We start from the raw sequence: 20,833 nt of genomic DNA, 5'->3' as shown, positions 1-20,833 counted from the left end.
TTTTCCAATAATAGCATATCTGAAGAAGGTAAGTGTAAGCAAGATGAGCAGGACAGTAAGAGAACTTTGCACTTGTTTTTTTACAGTCTTTATGTCCTATGGGGTAGAAAAATCAAATACAGAATTTATTTCTCATGAGGTGAGGTACTGCTTTTCAATAGCAATCTCACTGATTTTGTCTCATTTCACTTTCATAATGCATAATTACAGCACATACTGTGACTCATATAATAAGTAAAATAATTATTCTTCAAAAAATATTAAGAAATAAAGAAACGGAAATTTTATATGGTTAACTTATTTTGGATAAACATTGAAGGCTCCTTCAGTGCTGGCAGAAGAGACATATCACTGGTAAGGAAATTTAGACCACATAAGATCAGAGTAATCATGCACTGGTTTCTTTTTGCTCTCTCTTTGTGTCTTTCCAGTGCACAGAGGAAATCTAGAGCTCATAATTCAGACGCACCACTTCATTTCCTTAAGTTAGCTGGGAGGAATCCCAGTCACAGGGGTTGAAAGGCATAAAGCAGAGATGCTGCAGCACACTAGAATTTTACTTGAGTGAGCCTTCACAGACTACCACGGACCCCAGGGACACCCCAGCCCAGATGCTGGCTTCTGTACAACCAGAAAGTCTCTTTGAAGAAGGGGAAGGGTTTTAACACAGCACACAGCTCATTCCAACAAACAGCCCTGCTGAAAAGCTTAAAAGTCACATGATTGTGTTTGGAGTTGAAACCGTAAATCTGGAATAAAACCTCTGAAGTTAAGACAACTAAAGCAGACAGGCTTGCATTTTTCGGCATAACATATAGAACTGAAGCACTCCTCTTGCAGTGTAATGAAAATTACAGCTGTTAACTCACCAGGCACAGCACTTCAGAAGTATCCTACCAATTTCTGTAAAGAAAGGCTGTACTGCTGTCAGACCTCATTTTAACAGCATACAGTGAGGTAACAGGGATTCACAAACATGGGAAAATGTCACAAATTGTGTGATATTTTCAGTAGATGCAAATGTCTGTAAAGAAAACATTTCCTTCTCTGTCTGTTTACCTAAAAAGAGAAAACATCTACAATTCCATCCCTCTCTGCTGACTTTCTATTTTTAAAAACAAGCCGGGGGAAAAAAAATAATCAAGGGGGGGAAATAAGAGGGCTCTTTTTCACCCGTAAGCAGGCCCATGATGACACAGGAAGAAGACATCCCCCCTTTAAAATCTGGATTTACAGAATTAAATTTTAGATGCAAAGTTCCACACTGAAATGGATTTTGCATTTTCTTCAGCTGTTTTTTGTAGACACATTGCCAAGAACATATGATTCACATATTTCAACACCCTCCAAATTCCACGCCAAGTATTCTGCAATATCTTAAACAAGAAGAACAGCCTTAACTACTGCATCTGTCAAATACTACCACAGTACTGCCTCAAATATTAATTTATGAATATTACCATTTCTAAAGAAGCTGTAGTCCCTAAAAGCAGATAGGATTTGCTACAAGAAGTCCAAGACACATTATAATCATTCAAAATCAAAACAGGAGGAAATAACCTTGTTTTCTTTCATCATTGCAGTGAATTGTACTCTTAGAGCATTACTTTAACAGCCTTGCAAGTATTGTCTTCAATTTCTTCTTTAAAAATGTAAATCTTCTATAATACCATTTAGAGACTATCTATTTTCCTGTATCCCTTTCCTACCACAAATAACAATAGTCTGGGTTCCTCCCTAGATTTTATATTTGTTATATTTCAAAAGACCTTTCTCTCCCAAAACACAGTGACAAAACTGCCTGCCTTTCTTGATGCAAAGGTCAGAGACAATGAGGTTTGCATTGCTGTGGCAGTGTATTAGGACAGCTGAGGTGCAAGGTAACCCACCTTCTGTTTCACACATCTGCGCTACCAGAAACTGCACTAATACAACATTTCCACAATTGCTCCAGTAACAGCGACTACCTCAGCCCCACCAGCTCCTACTCTAAAGGGTTGTTTCTCAACCCAAATATGAGCAAGGCAGCTTTTAATACTAAATAGTAGGAACTTGCTGTGAAAATATTTTATCTTAGTCAAAACATCCCAAATGAATGGCATTACTATCCCCATTTTGGCAGTCCTAACACAAGAGAGAAAAAGGCCATCTCACGTACTTCTGACTACACCAACCACCATCATGAGTACCTCAGACAAAGCAGACACTGTTTCCTCTGGAAAAGATGAGGCTGAATCCAGAAACTCATTACCTACCTTCTGCTACCAGCAAATTACATTTTGGACAAAACCTAAGTCTAAGTCTGTGGCTACGCAAATTAATAGCAAATCCCGCAGTTAAAAAATGAGTCCGTTTTCAACACTTCAGATAGCAGCAAGAGAGGGAGGAAAATACCCTGCCTAGTTTTAGGTGCTCGAACATTTTAAAACCTGGCCAGATTATATTAAGGAACTTAGTAATTTATTTCTTTTTTAATGAACAAAATTTTCTACATTTGTTAATGTATAGTTCATACAGATGCATTTCAACCTAGTAATTTCCATAATGTTGAGTTGCTCATTGTCATTGACGATCCATCTATCAAATACTTCCAGATTATTTAATCAGAGACAGTTTATTTGAGATTGGAACTTAAAACCACTGGGTTCAGGGATACATAAATTTATGGATGACTTTGGTAAAACCTTTTTTTTATATAAATGCATAATTCTTTAAACTGAGTTTTCAAGATGAATATTCAGGATCATAAATTCAGGATTCATAGACAACACAAAATTCAAGATACACTTTTGGGTTTTTAATGTGCTTTCACTGAATATTCATTTCCAAACCCTTTCAGAGATTGTATATAAATATATTATATTTAGTATTTCTCAACTGTTGCTTTGCACAATTTTTTCAGCTGTTATTAGCCTTCATGGTGTGTCTAAAATATCAGTATTGGTATATTGGTATCAGCCAGTAAAAATAGCCATAAATCAAATTTCTGTGTTCAAGGTTTATGATCATTTGTGTTGATGCTGGAAATCAGCTCCCAAGTCCTGTAACAAGCAGCAGAGCACTTGATCTGAAAAATCCTTGATTTATTGGTAAGTAAATACACTCATCTGAGACTGAGAACAAATGGGATCATATGCAAAATATATCATCAACGCTGATGGGTGTTACAGGGAGTCAACATTTTCTGAGGAAGGAGGGAAGGAAAAACATACTTACTACTGGAAGAACAAGAGTCCCAAAGGTATCTGAAAAAAAAAAAAATAATATCACACAGTCAGAAATCTATGAGATTAACTACTATAAATTTACCAAAACATCAACATTAGTTTAGAAGAGCAGTGTTGCTCTCCCTACATGGTTGACAGAAGATGTGAGATATCATTTGCAGTGCTGCAAAACTATGAATGCCAACCTACAGCAACATTGCTTCTCTGTTTGGTGGGGGCTGTTGTCCATGTTCTCTGCTTGAACATTTTTCTTTACATTCACAGACTGAAATGCTTTTATGATCCATTCAACCCTCTATGCTACCCAAGTTATTATTTTCCATTGATTCTGCAGCCCAGATAAAAACTAAAATTTTTGAAACCATGTGCTGGATTTATCACTCATAAGCAAAGGAACACCCAGAATTAACCCCACAGAATTATATCACCATGGGAAATAGTAACTAACATATCAATATATTTGGGTTAATATAACTTACTGCTTTAACTATTTTAGATAATGTGGCCTCAAATATTTTTAGAATCCAAATAAATGTTCTCTTAAACTCCTGAATATTATTACATCATGATGCCATTAGTGTCACAGCTCTTATCTTACTTACATTATGAATTATAGAACAGAACAGAATAGAACAGAACATTCCAGTTGGAAGGGACCTGATCACTTCAGGGCTCACCAAATGTTAAAGCATGTTTTTAAGGGCATTGTCCAAAATCCTCTTAAACACTGACAGGTTTCAGACATCTCTAGGAATCCTGTTCCAGTGGTGGACCACCCTCTCAGTAAAGAAATGCTTCGTAACACCCAGTCTGAAGCTTCCCTGCTGCAGCTCTCAAGCATTCCTATACCTCCTACCACTTGATAATAGGCAGAAGAGATCACATCCCTGTCTCCACCTCCCTCTTCAGAAAGCTGTAGATGGCAATGGGAGCGCCCCTCAGCCAGACTACAGAAACCAAAAGCCTTTAGCCGCTCCTCACAGCACATGCCTTTGAGCCCTGGCACCAGTTTTGTTGCCCTCCTCTAGACACACTGAAGGACCTTCTAAAACTGCGGGGCCCAGAAGTGCACAGAGTACTCAAGGTGAGGGAGCACCAAAGCTGAATGCAGTGGAATAATCATCTCTCATGATCGGCTGGTGAAGTTGTGCTTGATGCACCCTTCAAGTATGTGGTTTCCCCCTTTTGGCTGCCAAGGCACACTGCTGACTCCTATTTGCTTATGCTGATTCTGTTCAGTTAGACCTTTTTGTAACTCCTAAAAAGCCACGAGTTTATATCTATCTTTTACAGAGCTGTTTCATAGAGTAAGAAAAAAAAATACTTATTTATGTCCTTGATCCTGGACCTAAGGGCATTCCAAAATGAAGCAATCACTCAACCTCTGAACTTCAATAAACGTTAGTTTTAGAAGTCAATGAATTCTTTCCTTTGACAATGGCAAACAGAATCCCAGTGAACTGAATACAGGTTGTCCTGACTGCTGCCAGAACACTAAAGGGAAAATGCCATCCAGAATGTACCAACTATTCAAATTACAAACTGAGTTAAACCAAATGACTCTCATCCCACAAATGAAGTCTGTGGATAGCACACTCCAGTACTTCATTCTGGCATTCAAAACCTTAACAGGCATGGGCAGTACAAGGCCTACAGTTCTTTCCACAATGTGTTTATCTTGCTGTTAAACCTACATTGCTGCTAAACCTACATTTTTTTCATACAATCCCTCTCTCCACTTGAAAAGCATCTCATGCAGTCATTAACTCTGAGCAAACCCACTGGCCTTTGAGGTTTTCCAGACAGGAGTGACTGGCAAAATACTTTTCTCAGTAGCCAGTGAAGAGGACAAACTTCCCCAATTCACAGTGGCAGGGAACCCCCACACTTGGCTAAGGTGTCTTGGCAGACAGGAGAGGGAGGCACCACAAAGTCCTGCAGAGTACCTGATCCATAGGTGATGTAAAAACCTCTAGATGCACTGATCTATTTATTCCCAACACCTACCCAAACAACCCCATGCTCAAACCATTGCACTAAGAGACATAGTTTTAGCTAAAGGAAACATCTTCCTAACTAAGGACACAGTGAGTTACTGTAAAGTAGGAAGAATTTTTCTTAGGGGATTATATTTCACTGTAAAGGGAACAAGATGCATGGTAACTAGCAACAGAGATACTACAAAGTTACCTCCTGAAATTTCTCTCAGTTATATACTAAAACCCTAACCCTTCTCTTGCTTCTTTCCCTCTGTGAAATAAGGCTGTGCTAAAGCTAGAGTCTGTACAGCCACAACCCATAATACCAGTGGGGAAAAAAAACCTTTGTCATTGCTTAAAATTGGTTATTAACAAGGAATAGAAACCATTTACCACATGTCTGAGTGGATAGGCACATGGTTAAGTTCTGTTATGCTAGCTTTAATCTAATCTACACAGCTAATTACATCAATGGCTACAGGAGTGACTTCCCTACACTGGAGGACACCAAGCACAAATCTGATATTTGTACCATAGCCCACACCATGGGGTTTCTATTTCCATCTTTACCCCACCAGTGCAACTGGTACCCACACACCTCAAGGGCAGAGTGATGAAGGGAACCTCTGCACAAAGTCCTGTGCAGCATCTACCAAAGCAAAGCAACCTTACCAGGGCAGGCACTTCAGAGCTTTCTCACTGGGGCAGTGCCTGCTTGCCTCCACCTGTTTTGACAACAAGTGGCATGCAAAAAAATAGAAATCTTCTGTCAGGGTTTCTTTTCTGTTCCCAAGCCTGGGAGATCTAACATCAGGTTGAGCTAGGCAAAAATGTAATGTAGGTGGGGAAAGACCTGGGGAGAAGAGAGATTGATATCACAGTTGCATTTGTGCAACTCAGAAAGGATTTGTCTTCTGAGGCAGTGCTAGGGAGCCACAGCCTCCCTGGCTGCTGTGATAAAGCCCAGAGCGCTGTGTAATTCCCAGCCAGTGAGGATCATAAAAGAGGCTCCAGGGCATGAGGTAATCTTCCAATTTATGTCACTATGTAATTATTTTGCTAGGAATTGAGCAGCCCGAGCAGATCTGAAATTCTTCAGCATCGAAGTGGATTCCCCTGTCATGCAAGATTTTCCCATGTTCTCAGAGACTCTCAAGCTGCAATTCCCCGGAGCTCTGCTCAGCTATGCCTAGGGATGACTTTGGACATGCTCAAGCAAGATCTATAGGCAAAACATTTCCTTTATACCAATGCTCAATAGTGAAAATTCACCAATTTTCCCTTGATTAATTAAAGTTCTATTTAGTCATGCAGCAATTTCAGGTTTATAAGGAATTAACCATGGTCCAACAACTAGCACATATCACTGCTCTGCAAGCCCTCCTATCATGCAGCTGACTCTTACCCACATGCAGCATGTAACACTTCCACGAGATCAGCCAAGTCTGGCATTTACTGCCCCAGAAATGGCAACAGTCTTCTCTCTTCTTCAACACATCCCTGCAAATAATCTCTTCAGTTATGAAACACAGGTAACTAACTCCAGGCAGAAGAAGTAGGTTTAGAAAGGAGCCCAGAACAGCTAAGCCACCTACACCAAGCACTGCAAACCACAAAACGCTTCCTCCTGACTCATTCCATCTGCTCTCCACAGCAGCAGTCACCAGCACAACTGGGGTGGGACATAGCAGGGAACAACCAGGCAAGAGCATGGGTCCCTGCTACCACAACAGATTAGTTAGGGAATACTTCCAGCTGGCAATCATGACTTTGTTTTAGGGGGAGACATGAAAAATTCAGTGGACTGTTCCAGACTAATCTTGAAGTCAAAAAACAAACTACGAAAAATCCCAACAGAAGTCGCATGAGCCTTTAAGAAAAAAAATATCTCTTCATCATTTGCAAAACCATTTCTTTCACAGAATTGCTGAGGCTTGTGCTGTATTCATTCAACAACTACTGCACTGAGAAAATACATGGTAATACAGTGGAAACAAATGCTACACTGTCCTGTCCCCTTTTCCTCAGAATCCTTGGCATTTAGGATTGTTGAGTAGAAGAATCAAAGACAGCGTGGGAGTGACACGCCAGCAGTATATTAAATTATTTTTCTACCTTGCCATTTTTTGTCAATCTAATATTATTAATATTATTAATAGTAATATTATTAATAAAGCAAATACAAAAAATTCTATGTAAACACATGCAGGGTTTTTTTAGACTTATGGAAAACAGCACAAAAAATGGCATCTTAAATTCTTTCCACTGCATGGGCCTGACCCAAACCCAGAAACTTATGCTACCCCTTCTTGAGATGGCACCACCAGGACTAGTCATAAATGTTTCAGCTTCCACCCCTAAAAAAGGACAGAGGTTCTAGAAAAATGACTGTATGGTTTGGCACAGTGAACTAGAGCTTGTGCCAATACATATCAGTAAAGCAGCACTTCATTCTCTCATTTACATAAAGTCAGCACTGACTGTATATTCTAGCTCATGTGGCAGGTATTGCTACAAACATTTTCTACTTAAACTTTTCTACCTATGTCCTCAAACCTTCTTAGTAATGTGTGAGAACAGAAAAAATGTAACTGGAATAATTTCAGATTGATTCATTGAAATTATGCCACACCTTTGCTCTGGCAGCTATGTTCATATATTCACGTTTAGGTAATGTTTACAGAGAAACATTTTCTTTGCAGAGGAAAATGGAGTTATTTTCTACTGCAGAATCAATTTCAAAAACTCACATTATATAAATAAAAATTAGTGTTCTTCAATGTCCGTCCAGATTTTTATTAAAAAAAGGAAGCAGTAATAGCAAGGCCTAAGCTGACCAGGATGTGAAAAACACAAAAAACACTTATTCTTCAAAGAAGACCTGCAAATATGTTGAGTTCACAGTTTGCTTTAAATATGTTATACTCCCCATCCATCCTGCTAAAGCTATCACCCAAATAGCCCAAAATTCAGAGCTTAAGCCACTGCTGTTTAATTATGGCTCAGTTTGGCCCGGATGGCAGAAGGAGGGGCAATACAGCACTCAAACACACAACAGGGATTGCCAGGAGATGTCAGCATTCCAGCTGGCATCCAAAGCCAAATGAGGCCAACAGGTCAGTACCAAAGGGGTATAACTTGCTGCAGAAAGCCTCCTAAAACCTGCCTGCCAGCACTACATACACTTCCATCCACAGCCACTTCCCACCTTCCTCCACCCTTTATCCTTTTCAGTTGTTTTGGCAAACCTGGAGGCTAAAAGCACTCAGAAATTATAAAGGGGAAAAGAGAGGCAAGGTAGCAGTGCTGCTTATGGAGAAAGACATAAGGGGACAGGAGTAAAAATCTAAACTGGGCCAAAGTTTAGCACCTAAGGGTCTGGTCAAGAGATAGGGCACCACAGCCCTGGAGGACAGAAGAAAGGCAGAATGCACAGATGTTTTTGTGATTAAAGCTATGTTTTACCAAACTCTGCAGTTGCTAGCAAGTTCTAGCTTCGATCTGCTAATGGGAAGTGTAGGGATATTTTACTGACAACTAGGAAAAAACCCTTCACCTAAATATGAAAGTTTTTCCCTAATCTCCATGATCAGAAGAGTGGGAGAAACCCAATCATAGCATATCCAGAAACACTCTTGGCCAGAACAGACAGATTTACCAGAAGGTATGAACAGAAGAGGCACTGTCCTTCCTCTTCTCTGCCCTCTGAACACAGCATTCCCTGTGTCTTTCTACCTTGCATGGCAAAGGAGTCATGGTACCCCCTGCTTGTCCCTTCTACTGATTCAGCCATTCTTCCCTCGTCAGCACTGTCAGATCTACCCTTGAGGAAAACCACCATCTCTCACCCTCTCAGACCCACAGACACTGCTGATGGCTGGGCACCTCTTCCTTTGCCCTGCCACATCCATGATCGCTCCCCCAAGCAAGTAGAATGTTTCCTGCTGACTGGCCCTTTTTAGACTTTTTTTGGCATTTAATTCTTCACTCAATCTTCTGAAGTCAACCAACCAACTCCATGGATTATACTATTATTACCACTTTTAGCTGAGTAGTCAGAGACCAGACAGTTGCAAGAACACAACACTCACAAAACACTCTCTAGTTTATCTAAGACACTGCATGCTGGGTAAGAAAACAGAACAGCTTCATATTTCCAAAACTAAATAATTTTTTAATCAGGAACCTTCTGAGAGCTATCCAGGCACTATCATTGCTTAAACTCAAATACAGCCTCTTTTCAACTTTTTCCCAAGACAAACCTTGGTCTCCCATGGACTACTTGTCATGCATATGCCATTACCACTGCCTACATACCATAACAACTATTATTGCTATGAATTATAAATTTGCAGCTGTTAGGAAAGCAATTTTTGAATACTACACAGGAAATTTTCTTGATATCAGATCCAGTCTATGAAACTATACAGACAATTCAGAATAATCTCAGATTCAAGCCTTTTACACCATAAATGTGAAATACACTTCATCCCCTCGGTGACTATGTGCAAACACACAAACACCCATCTCTACATTCTGCTTTCAATACACTATTGGCCATCATTACTATCCTTTCTGATGTCCATGAAATAAACACAGACAAAACCACTATCAAGGTAATTTAAAACAGCTGCAGTTTTTATTCCAACTTAAAACACAGGAAAAACACATTAGGACAAAAAACGGCTAAGCCTGTACATGCCAGACATTTGGCAGTATTAACACCACCCTCATCACATCAATTGCTGTAACTGGAGCAAAATTTCAAAGTCAAGTCACCTCTCAAACTCATTCACTGCAAATAATGCATTCAGAATCTATTGAAATTCCTGCTTAGAGGGAGTGAAAGGAGGTGGTTTGTTCTCATTGGTTTTCTTCCATTTACTGGAACACATTCAAAGTTTGTGATGACAAAGCCACGTAACTTTTCTGAGGAAATAAAATTATTTGAATATACAAAAATAGTGCCAGAGACTTCCTTCGTCAGTAAATAAAGGCAATACAAATCCCTAACCACACAAAATAAGCACCTGGAACTCACAGCTGTACCTCCAGGAAGCTGAAAAAGAGGTCTGTCACTAAAGTCATGTTTTCTATGCACATACTTGTTTGGACTGCAGTGAATCTAGGTGAACCAGTATCATCTCTTAATGCTAGCTATTCAATCTCTGCTGACAGGACCTCAACTCTGCCTTCACAAACAGCTAGTCATGGATACTACAGCATGAAAACCGGCAACACTACCAGTGCTGGCAATAATAATGGTCTCGTGAAAAGAGAAGTCACCCCTGTATGACTGGAAACTTGAACTTCCCAACTGCTTCCTACCTCCACAGGTATTTCTATAACTCAGTATTTCAGCTTGGATCTCCTAACTAGACACCCCTAAGGACATCACCTTAGACCCATCTACTCTTACCTCCCACCCTTTTCTGTTTAAAGCTACTTTTAACGTACTTAAAGCAGGTGTATAGCACACTTCTGATATTTCACACCAGCTCCTCCCATCTCTCCTCAGACACTTTCCAGAATGTAGAAGAGACTCCCAGGGTCATGCCAAAGTCTGTTTGGCCTAAGACCCCATCTGAAGCAATGGTCAAGGACATTTGAAAAGCATAAAAAGCTAATAGGTACACAGTGACCCCTCCTTGGGTACTCTTCCCAGCCTATGCAATCCATGTGTCTTTATACTGGGCCAATGCTTCATGGACTTTTGTCTTGTAAATTTGTGCAATCATGTTTTCCATCCACAACATCTGGGACATGGAGTTCCACAATTTACTTTCATCTCATGTGAAGGCCCATCTTCTTCTGTCAGGTTTGAACTTGTCTCCTGAGAGATCTCAGATCCTTCTCTCTGCTGTCCCTGGCGTTTCTCCAGTTGGTTCACAGGCTCCATGATGAGTGCCAAAAATCAAGCACAGCATTCCCCAGGATGCCTAATTAGGCCATGAAGATTACTAGAATACTTTTTCATAGCTTACAGAGAATACTTCTGTGTATACCTCTGAGTACAATGTTTACCCTTCTTTCTTGAGCACCACAGTATTACTTACAAGCCTTCACCTTCTGCTAACCTTAAACCATCACCCCCCCATACACACATCCCTTTTTCTGCAGGACTGCATCACCTTGTTCCCCACCCAATAAGCACATGTTCTTTTATTCGCCAACAAAAGCAGAACTATGCACACTAGTGCATATTCTACTTCTAAAGTAATAGTGAATCACACTCCAGTTTTCCCCCTAATCATTTCTGGTATTGCCAAAGCATGTTCAAAATCTAATCCTTTCTCCCAGTGTCCTTACCACTCCTTCACTAATCTAATAAACATTATTTTTCATTCATGTCAATCATACTGAATTTTCAGGGCAACCCATTTTCAGTTTGAGTGAAACATTTAGACTTACTTGATGAACACTATTTTTCATCCAGCCACAAACATATTAAATAAGAATTTCATGCTGTCAATGCTTCCCCAGCTGGCTTGTCAGAGTGCCATGCCAGACTATCAAAAGCCTTAGTAAAATCAAAATATAACAAAATCCTGCTTCTTCTCCACCTACAACCCTCGCCAACCCATAGCGCAACACATTTTCTTTGCAGGTTTTCAATCTTTCAGGACCACGCTATTCACTCATGCTCTCAAAACTTCACTAGCAGATTTTAAATTGTTTTAGTCAATTCCCTAAGTATTCTACAGGCAATTTTACCAAGCCTAAACACCTCCTTGACCAAAGTGCTCTTTAAACGGCTCCCTCCCTTTGGTTACCTTAATTTTTAAGTCTTTTCCATAACAGTAAATTGAACTTCTTAGTGAAAACTGAACACTGCCTTTCAGCATCATTAATCATCAGAGTAGCAAGCCACAGAAGTAGCAACCCTTCTCATCACAGTAGTGAGCCATATCCTTTGCTAGCTCTCTTGCTACCAATATGGCATTAAAAAACCCTGCCTTACTATCCTTCCCATCCTTTCTTACTGATGGTTTGGCCTTACCAGTTTTGTCCTTTGTCACCCATGCTACCTCTTTAAGCTCCTTTGTAATATGACCTCATTTACAGTTTCTACATACAGTTTTCCTTCTTTCTGTTGTTTTTTTTGGCCTGTTTAGATGGCATTTAGTTACTTCATTTCTTATCTCTCTGCTTGTTAATGTATACTTATGCTTTTAGCATGAATCCCTCAGGAATTTTCACCCTTTTCTTCCCTTTTTTCTGACAGCATGTTACCTACCAATTCCTGTTTATTGTCAACATTTTTTTCTCTAATTCACAGCCTATAGTTTGTTCTTCTCTCTCCTCCCTTTCCCAAAAATTGCAAATCCCCTCCAGTACACAATGGCAACAGGGAACTGCACACTGGGACATGTAAAATTCCCTTTTCTGTATGAGTTGCCCCACTGTCTGCATTCCTGTTTTATCCCACCCTTCTGAAGGTACTGTGGAACAGCCTGTAGTGCTTCATCTGCCACGTCCTCCTTGGCTGGATATCGACGAAGAGCATGGTGACCAGAAAAACCTCATGTACAAACATGTAAACCCTGAATCACAGAATGACTCTTTCCCTCAAATCTCAAACAGCATCCAAACAATAAAATGAAGCTCAAGTGCTGGATGGGATTGCTAGTTGCATTTTTCTGCAAACAACTTAATGGGTCTGTTAGCAGGATGGATTCAACAACAGGCACAGAAACCTATTGGGCTTTATTCTCTTCTTTTATCTTCTTGGGTTTTTTTTTTCTTGTATGTATTTCAGCAATATGAAAACCCATTAGAGAATGCTCTTTTCTAGAGAGTTCTCTACTAGCTCAGTTGTCCTTACCAAAAATGTTTCCTTCATTCTGATTTTGCACAGGTTATGTGCATGTGCTGACTATTAAATAAACTTATTTTTCATAAGGTTTTTTTTAATTGGATGCAGAGGTTATGGATGCAAAATCACTTCTGCAACTCCCGCTTTCTCACTGTTTGCCTTTTTAGGCATTGACAAAAAATTAGGCAGAAAGGAGATGTTCCACTAAACAACCAGCAAAACCTTTTACCCCCCAGATTTTTGCACAAACAGCATAATCACCAATAACTCAGTCATTTTATCCTGACATAAGGTACAGAGAAAACTCAAGGTTAATAACAGGGACTGACAATTTTAGGCCAATCATTCCCATTTAGGTGTTGCTTGACAAGTTACTATTCCAAGTGTTTCTCACACTGATGTGGTGAGAATCATATTATTAATTATGTAAAACATGCCTTCTGGTAAAAGGAGATTTTTCCATTGTCTCTATGGACGATCACTACATGTCTGAGCTTGACAAACATTCTCACAAACTATCATGCTTCATAAACCCTAGCTGAGTATTTACCACGCTCTAGCTCAGTAATATCTGTTAACAAGTGTACTCGTGTACTCCTCCCTGGAAATACAGAAAAGCAGCATAAATTAACATGTACAAGTAATTTACAAACTATACATGCTACAGTAAACCAAATTCTCTACCAAGTTTACATAATTCTCACTCACCATTTCTTAAATACATTATGTTGTACCTTATATAGCAAAAGATTTAATTAATGAATCTTATTCTTTAGAATTAAAAACCTTCATGCTGTTGGGCAAACGATGACAGCTCATTACACACTGAAGCTTCTCTGAAGGCCAATTTTTTTCCAACTTATATGCTACTTATTCTTTCCAACAAAATCTAACACCAACACAGAAAACACTTTTCAGAACCTCTCACAATTAAGGTATAAAGTTCCTCATATACTAACACACACAGTAATGTCTGGGTAGCAAACCCTGTAAGAAAACACCTCCTGCCACCTCATCCTACATCTTTATTATCAATGACTGGATAAATATGCATGGCAAGAGTCAACCCTCACTGCAATCACTGAAGATCAAGTTATTCGTGCAGGGAATTTAATTTGTCTGTTATTCCCATAATTTCTTTCTTGCTATTGTTGACACAGAAAACACATCAGTTCCAACTGCACACAAGCCATTGTTACCTTCTGCAGCCATTTTCAGTCAGGGTGAGGATTCTTCTGATACTGCATCTCCCCAGAAAGTGTGTCAAGGCTTGGTACAGCACACAAAAACGCCTTTAGTTAGTGAGTGCTTTGTGTTTTCCTGGCGTCTGCTCTAGGCAATGACAACTTAGTCTCTCCTGGTGATGCATTCTATTTTTTTGGGTTGTGCTTGCTCACAAAAAGTTTACCTGTAGCAGCAACCTCCCCCTTGCAAACATTTAGGTTTTGGGTTTTTTATTTTCACTCTATTAAATGTAATTAACATAATTTCTGCACCAAAATATTGGTCCTAAATAATCTCCCTTCCTATACAGTACATTTAGATTCTGGAATATTGTGCCAAGCTCAAAATATCTTTAAATGCATGTGCATGCACACTTTCTCCTTCACTCCACTTATTATTCTCCTTTCTCCTTCACTAGCCACTTACTAATATTTATTTTCCCTTAGTTATAGTAAAAAAAAAAAATCACAATAAGGATGGGAACCAACCTCCATTGCTAAAGTGTTTCTCTAACAGACAATTGGCCAAGAACCACCCAGATATCAAAATTCCACTTCCAGTAGTATTAGAATAGTAAATGTTTTATCAACCACCAGAGGGTAAACACTATTTCTTATACAAAGCAAGAATGATATTATAGAAATTAAAAAAAAAAAACATGCCTCTAATACCGTCCTCTCATGGAGCTAACTCAGAAATTTAGAACACTATGTGCTTCATATTGAGCTGTTGCTAGAGAACCAGGCTGAATAATTAAGATAATTGTAGAAGCATTTGACAGACAGGTATGTAACACCTTTTACACTGAGATATTTGAATAGACTTGGCCTGTCAGATTAAACATCCCTAATAAAAACTGTTCTCAGCTTGTCCTATGTCTCCAGCATTCAATTTCCAACTCAGTTCCATCAGTACAAACATTTGCACATTGAACCAGGGGACCTGTCTGCCTAAAAGGAAAACATTCAAACAAAATAAAAACTTTATTTTTCAGTCAGATCAGTTTCTCAGAGCAGTTAATCCCTGCTTTTGCTGTCCCCATGCAAGGCAAACTACAGAGCATAACTGAGCCAGCTTAGGCAACAGTGTCACTGAATGTGCAGTCTAATCAAGGTAGGTATTCAGTGACAGATAAATCAGCATTTTCTGGGCACTAATATATGCAGCAATTATGTAATTTAAATAAGATTTTGTATGCCAGGAGATATGCTTGGGTTTTTTCCTTCAACTGCTGGTTTCATAAAACCTCCGGCCCTCCTTCAGTCACAGACTAAGCTCAACTATAACAATACCACTTCATATTTTATCTTAAGATGGTTGTGTTATTCAATGAAAATTTTAAAGATTTATGTTCTTATTCCAACAAGCTGCATTTGCTTCTCTCTGACAACTTGCTTTCTCTTTAAGTCAGAACTGATCCATGCTTGTAACACCTTTGGATACATGTCAAGACCACATCCTCTTTTACAGGGCAGTTCCTTTATTCCTGGCCCTTAATAGTTTTCCTTGCATATTTGTTCACAGAAAACAAATTACTAACTGATTATATTGCCTGACTAGAAAAAAATTGATGGCCACATACTAAATGTTAAGAATTCTGCAGGAGGAAATACACGGTACACTCAACACCCTTTTTTTTTGCTTCATTTACCAAGTAAAAAAGCACAGAAAATTTAAAGATATATTTAAGAGACTGGAAAATATTACAAGTTAGTAACTCACTGAAGTATCTGTCCTTTTTCCTCACTGTATCCAGTGTGATACAGTGCCATACCTGTTCCTGATAAGCCACTGTTCACTCTGCCTTCAGCATCTCCCAGTGTCAAGCATTATTCTGTGTGCTCAGAAGAAAGAGACAGCCACATACTTTCACAATCTTGGAATTACCAGTTGCTTGTCTGGCTTTTAATGTTGAGAAGGACAAAAACAGACAGGTTGAAACTCATACAAGGCTCACTGAACTCTATGTTAAAGCAGAACAGAAGCAGGAAATAAAATCCAGTACAGTTAGAGGAAGAAAAGGAGGAGACTATATTATTTCTTAAAACTTTTAAAAGAAAACAACAACAGCTGGCTGGTTTAGGTTTGTTTTGGTTCAGATCAAAATTTTTTGATCTCCTTGAATGCACTTCATCACACTCAAAGCCTCAATCTTCACTACAGGCTGTGAAGGCTTTGAAATGAAGGTGTGATGCTTCCAATTAAGGCACCTACATTTACTGTAAGACATAACAGGAGAATTACACAAGCAGTAGAGAAAGAGTATTATAGCAGGGTAGATTTTTCAGTACCTCACACTGCCCTCAGACTGTTCACTTTTAACAAATAAAAAGCTAGAGTTTAGACGTCATTTATATAACCTCATAGTAAGAGCAGTATGAAAGCTGGACTAACCATACAAAATATTTTATTTCTCATGAGGACAAATCTCATGTAGGATATCTCTATGCTTCTGTTGCCATGTGACCTTTCTGAAAAAGAACATTGGCCAGGATATCCCAGAATTTTTTCAGAACTCCCACCAATCCACTACACCTGCCTGGTAGCATAGATTAAAACAGTCTCTTCTCATGTTTACTTATCTTCAACCCCCAACCTCTTCACAATTCATTTCCTGATCATTAAAAATTTTTGTTTCTTCAAATGCGCAGAGCTTCCAAGTATCTGATAGTAATCTTCACTTTCCTATGGTCCCCAGGCCACTACTTTCTTAGGGCATGAAGAAGCAGCTCCAGTTGCTAAATTACCTTGTTTGTTCCACCCCTTCGGTACCCCCATATGCTTCCACTTTGCACCTTAACAAGCTACGAGTAAGCAACTCTTCTTCTACTTCCACAGCGGCCCCACTACATGGACTAGAGTACTTCCTGGTTCCTCAGAAATCCCACATTCATCACACTTTGCTACTCTTTGATTCTTTTCAAAATTTACAGACTGTTAGCACACCCATGCTCACATCCAGCTCAGTTGCCCAACACCAAACAAAGCCAGCAGTGTACAAGACTATTTTCCCATAGCGACTCCAACTCGGTAAAATAAATTTCCTATTTTAGTACCATGTAGAAGCTGCGTTATTTTGGGAGGAACAAAATGTTTCTGTGAGAAGGCAAACTGAAATACTTCCAAACTAAGTCCATTCTTTTTCTTACCTTTCTCAAAGACCATTTCCCTGCTCAAGATGGTCTCGTTATCTCTGATCACTTCTCCCTTTACGGTGACCTGTGCTGGGCTGTCCGGCAGCAGAGCTACCCCAACAGTCAAGTTTACTCCAGGTCTGATGTTCCAGGGAGCTGCCACAAGGAACGTCGGTCTGGAAAGTCCAAACGGGTACAGGGAGAAAGGGCAGGGAGTGAAAAACTCTCAAAAAAAAGTAACCGCGTGGACATAAAGACAAGGACCCATGTTGCCAAGCTCTTCCGTCGCTCTCCGCTGCGGAGGCTGGAGGTGATGCTCACCCCGCGGCTGCTGCGGGTGCGCGGGCAGCGCTGCGCTTCCCTGTCCCGGGATCGGCTGCCAGGAGGGAGCCCCGGGAAGCGCTGCGCTGCCCCCGCATCCCCCGTTCCGCTGGGAGGGAAGAAAGGTGAAGTTCCCCCCGCCTTCCCCCAGCCCCGCTTACCCGGCCGCCGCGGAGCTGCAGAGGAGGAGGAGGAGGAGGAGGAGGAAGAGGAAGAAGCGGACATCGCCGTGGGACCGTGCCATGGCTCTCCGTGCGTGCTGCCCGGTGAGTCCTCCGCTGTGCACAGGGCTGGGGCCGTGGCCGGGCGGGAGGCGCCTTGGCAAACGGGGGTGGGAAGGGAAGGGAGAGGCGGCCGCTGCCCCAGCGCCAGGCACGCTCCGCCGGCGGCAGCCGCATGAGCGCCCGCGGGGCGTTCCCGGGGCTGGACCGCGGTGGGCGGCTCGGCGGCAACATACATCTGTCCATATCGAGATACCCTCGGGTGTGCCTCACCTCCTCAGCCATCGCTCCCATATCCTGGCCACGATGCAACTGGGAAGCGGGTGGGATTCTCAGAACCCAACACGGTACAAAAGCAGCACCGAGAGCAATGTTTTCTGCCTGCAGCTCCGAGCAGAGCGGCAGCCTGCTGTGGAGAGCTGCCCGGTTATCGACTTGGAGCGGAAAGTCCCGGGGAGCCCGCAGAGGCGTGCTGGCCGGGGATTCGGGCTCGGAGGCGAGTCGGGAACAGTTCTGGGTCTGAACAGGAAGAAGGAGGCTGGCAGAAAATCAAGGATTAATTTCTCGTAGCTATTTAAATGTGAGGGCATAAATCGGTAGGGCAGCTCTGGCTGTCCTCTGTGCCCAGTATTTGTAAAATAAGGTCATAATACCTACAAATCTTAACCTACTTTCAGAGTTCAAAAAGTGCACTGAAGCAGCTTGGGTAAGATTCTGTTCCTTTAGCATGTTCATTTTAACATACCTAATGTTTGATTTGTCCAAATTCTTTAATTGCAGTAAAAATCTAATGCATTTAGAAATTATACCGAATTCTTGATGTGTCCTTCTTCAGAAGTGCCGGTGTGGTATCCTCTGCATTGTGGTACACAGCCAAAGGCAGTCAGTTATAGTCTTAAACAGAAGCATCACACTATGTTCTTATGAAAATCAGATATGAATATGTGCATAAACGCTGCGCTCCAGTTGTATGCCACATCTTTTAGATTTGCTTTTCTAGGTTTTCGTACCTCTGATGATTCTTTTTGGAGCACTAGTCTTTGTGGTGACAGAAGAAAAGGTGCTACCTCTGTAAACTAGGGAAAGGGCGACAGTACAACAACTGTTGCTTGCAAAGTCAGTCTTGGCAGCTCCTCCCCTCCAAAAACTGCATGATAAGGCAAAGTTTGAGAAGTGTTTGGTGTTGATTTTAGTAACTCCTTGTTACATGTGAGAAACAGCCAGGGAAGATGAACAGTCATTGCCATGCCACTCCTATTCTTGGAGATTGGGAAGAACAACTTACAAGTAGCACTGCATCCCAAAAACCCCAGCCTCAGATGGCAAAACTACACACAGGATGCATGCCTCCATTCCCTGGCACTGAGCCAAACTGGCACTCCACCACACCTATCAATACTAATCAGCTCTCTCAGTCTCCAAAACAAGGAGGTCACATCTCAACTTCCTATAAGGCAGGGTACATTCTAATCCCCAAACTGCACCACAAATTGGTCAAGACAAACCATAGCCAGGGCAAAACCACACCAAGGTCAACCTGAGGGTAGAGACAATAACTTCCAGTCCCAAAAATATTTGCTAGCACTATTTATTAATTAGCACAAATGTAGTCCAAAAGTTGATTAGTGAAAATGCTTGCAAACATCACAGATTTTGCCCAGTTATACAATAATATTGTAGACTCCCATGTTCCCTTGTTTTCTCCTAGGGGCTTGCTAGTTTAAGATACTTTAGTAAATGTATTTGATGTCTTCTACAAAAATGCCAGTAAAGGAATTCTACAGCAGAAAGTAAGAGAATAAACAGGGTGTCATATCAGGGTTCCTTCTGTCCTGAATAGAATTAGAACACTAAAGAAATGGAAGACCAGAAATAGTTACACTCCACTCTATAACAACACACAAGCTCCATTTCTTACACATATATATCCATGCACTCAGATGTTTTCATCATTTTATTTCTGAACAGGATATACTGCATTGTAGGTTGTCACAGTTAAGTCAAGACAGAGAGGGCTGGTATCACCAACAGTCCTTTATTCACAAATTCTACATGCCTTCTCATGCAGCTCTGACTCCTTCCTTCACAGACTTCACTCTGATAACTCTGACTCCTTCTCTTATTGGCAGCTTCACACAGTACTGATTCCTTGTCTTACAGGCAGTTCCACATAGCTCTGACTCCTTCCATTCTGCGTGACTGGCTAACCCCAAGCTGTCCCTTTCCCAGCCACAAAATCCTGACTCTCCCTCACACAACTTCTCACCATGTCTGTCCCTTACTGCCTCAAGCACAGCCAGCAGCTCCTTACTCCAACGAACCCTCAGTCTCAAGCCCCAACAGCAAGCTAACCCACTCCTTTTATATGCCCCAAACTGTTTGGCCAGACAGAGGTTTCCACTCCTTGGTAATCAGTACAGCTGCAAGTCATTGGGGAAGATTCCCTCCTGCACTATCCTTTCAGCCTAGCTCTCCACAGTAGGTGACAGGTAGGAGATTTTCATGGTTAAGCATTTAGAAATCAAGTGTGGTATGCAATGATTCAGTAAGTTCCCAGTTAGCAGAAAACTTTAACACATATTAACCCATTCAGACATAATTTCAAGAGTCCTGTCTTACCAACATCTAAACAAGGTCTTAATTTACAAAACTGCTCTGCAGCTGCTAATTTTCATTGCACTGTATGCTCTGGTTTCCCCAAAACACCATTTCCAATCCTACACTCTTTTAAAAAATGTGGCCCTTTTTTGGTGCCCAAATACTAACTACCGTACCTGAACAGGGAGCAGTTTTACTGTGTGATGGCTCCCTCTCCATTCTCCATTCAGCACCTCCCAGCTCTGCAATCCACAGCTCTCCAAACCCTATTCTGAAGCCTGTGCTATACAGTGCTTTCTGGAGAGAGGTTTAA

General features: G+C 40.9%; 1 protein-coding gene across 1 annotated transcript in view; it reads right to left on the bottom strand.

The window, feature by feature from the left end:
* CD109 (CD109 molecule) overlaps positions 1-17,945 on the bottom strand; it is a 65,230-nt gene extending 47,285 nt beyond the window's left edge. Inside the window, exons 1-3 of the mRNA XM_062488585.1 lie at positions 17,863-17,945; positions 17,396-17,556; positions 3,217-3,245 (exon numbers count right to left, since the gene is read on the bottom strand). Coding sequence (XP_062344569.1) covers positions 3,217-3,245; positions 17,396-17,556; positions 17,863-17,945 — 273 coding nt within the window. The remainder of the gene's footprint in view (positions 1-3,216; positions 3,246-17,395; positions 17,557-17,862) is intronic.
* Positions 17,946-20,833: the final 2,888 nt, after the last annotated feature.

Source organism: Cinclus cinclus, chromosome 3 (genome assembly GCF_963662255.1).
Source record: "Cinclus cinclus chromosome 3, bCinCin1.1, whole genome shotgun sequence".
Lineage (NCBI taxonomy): Eukaryota > Metazoa > Chordata > Aves > Passeriformes > Cinclidae > Cinclus > Cinclus cinclus.
This window is presented reverse-complemented; position numbering and strand designations above follow the sequence as displayed.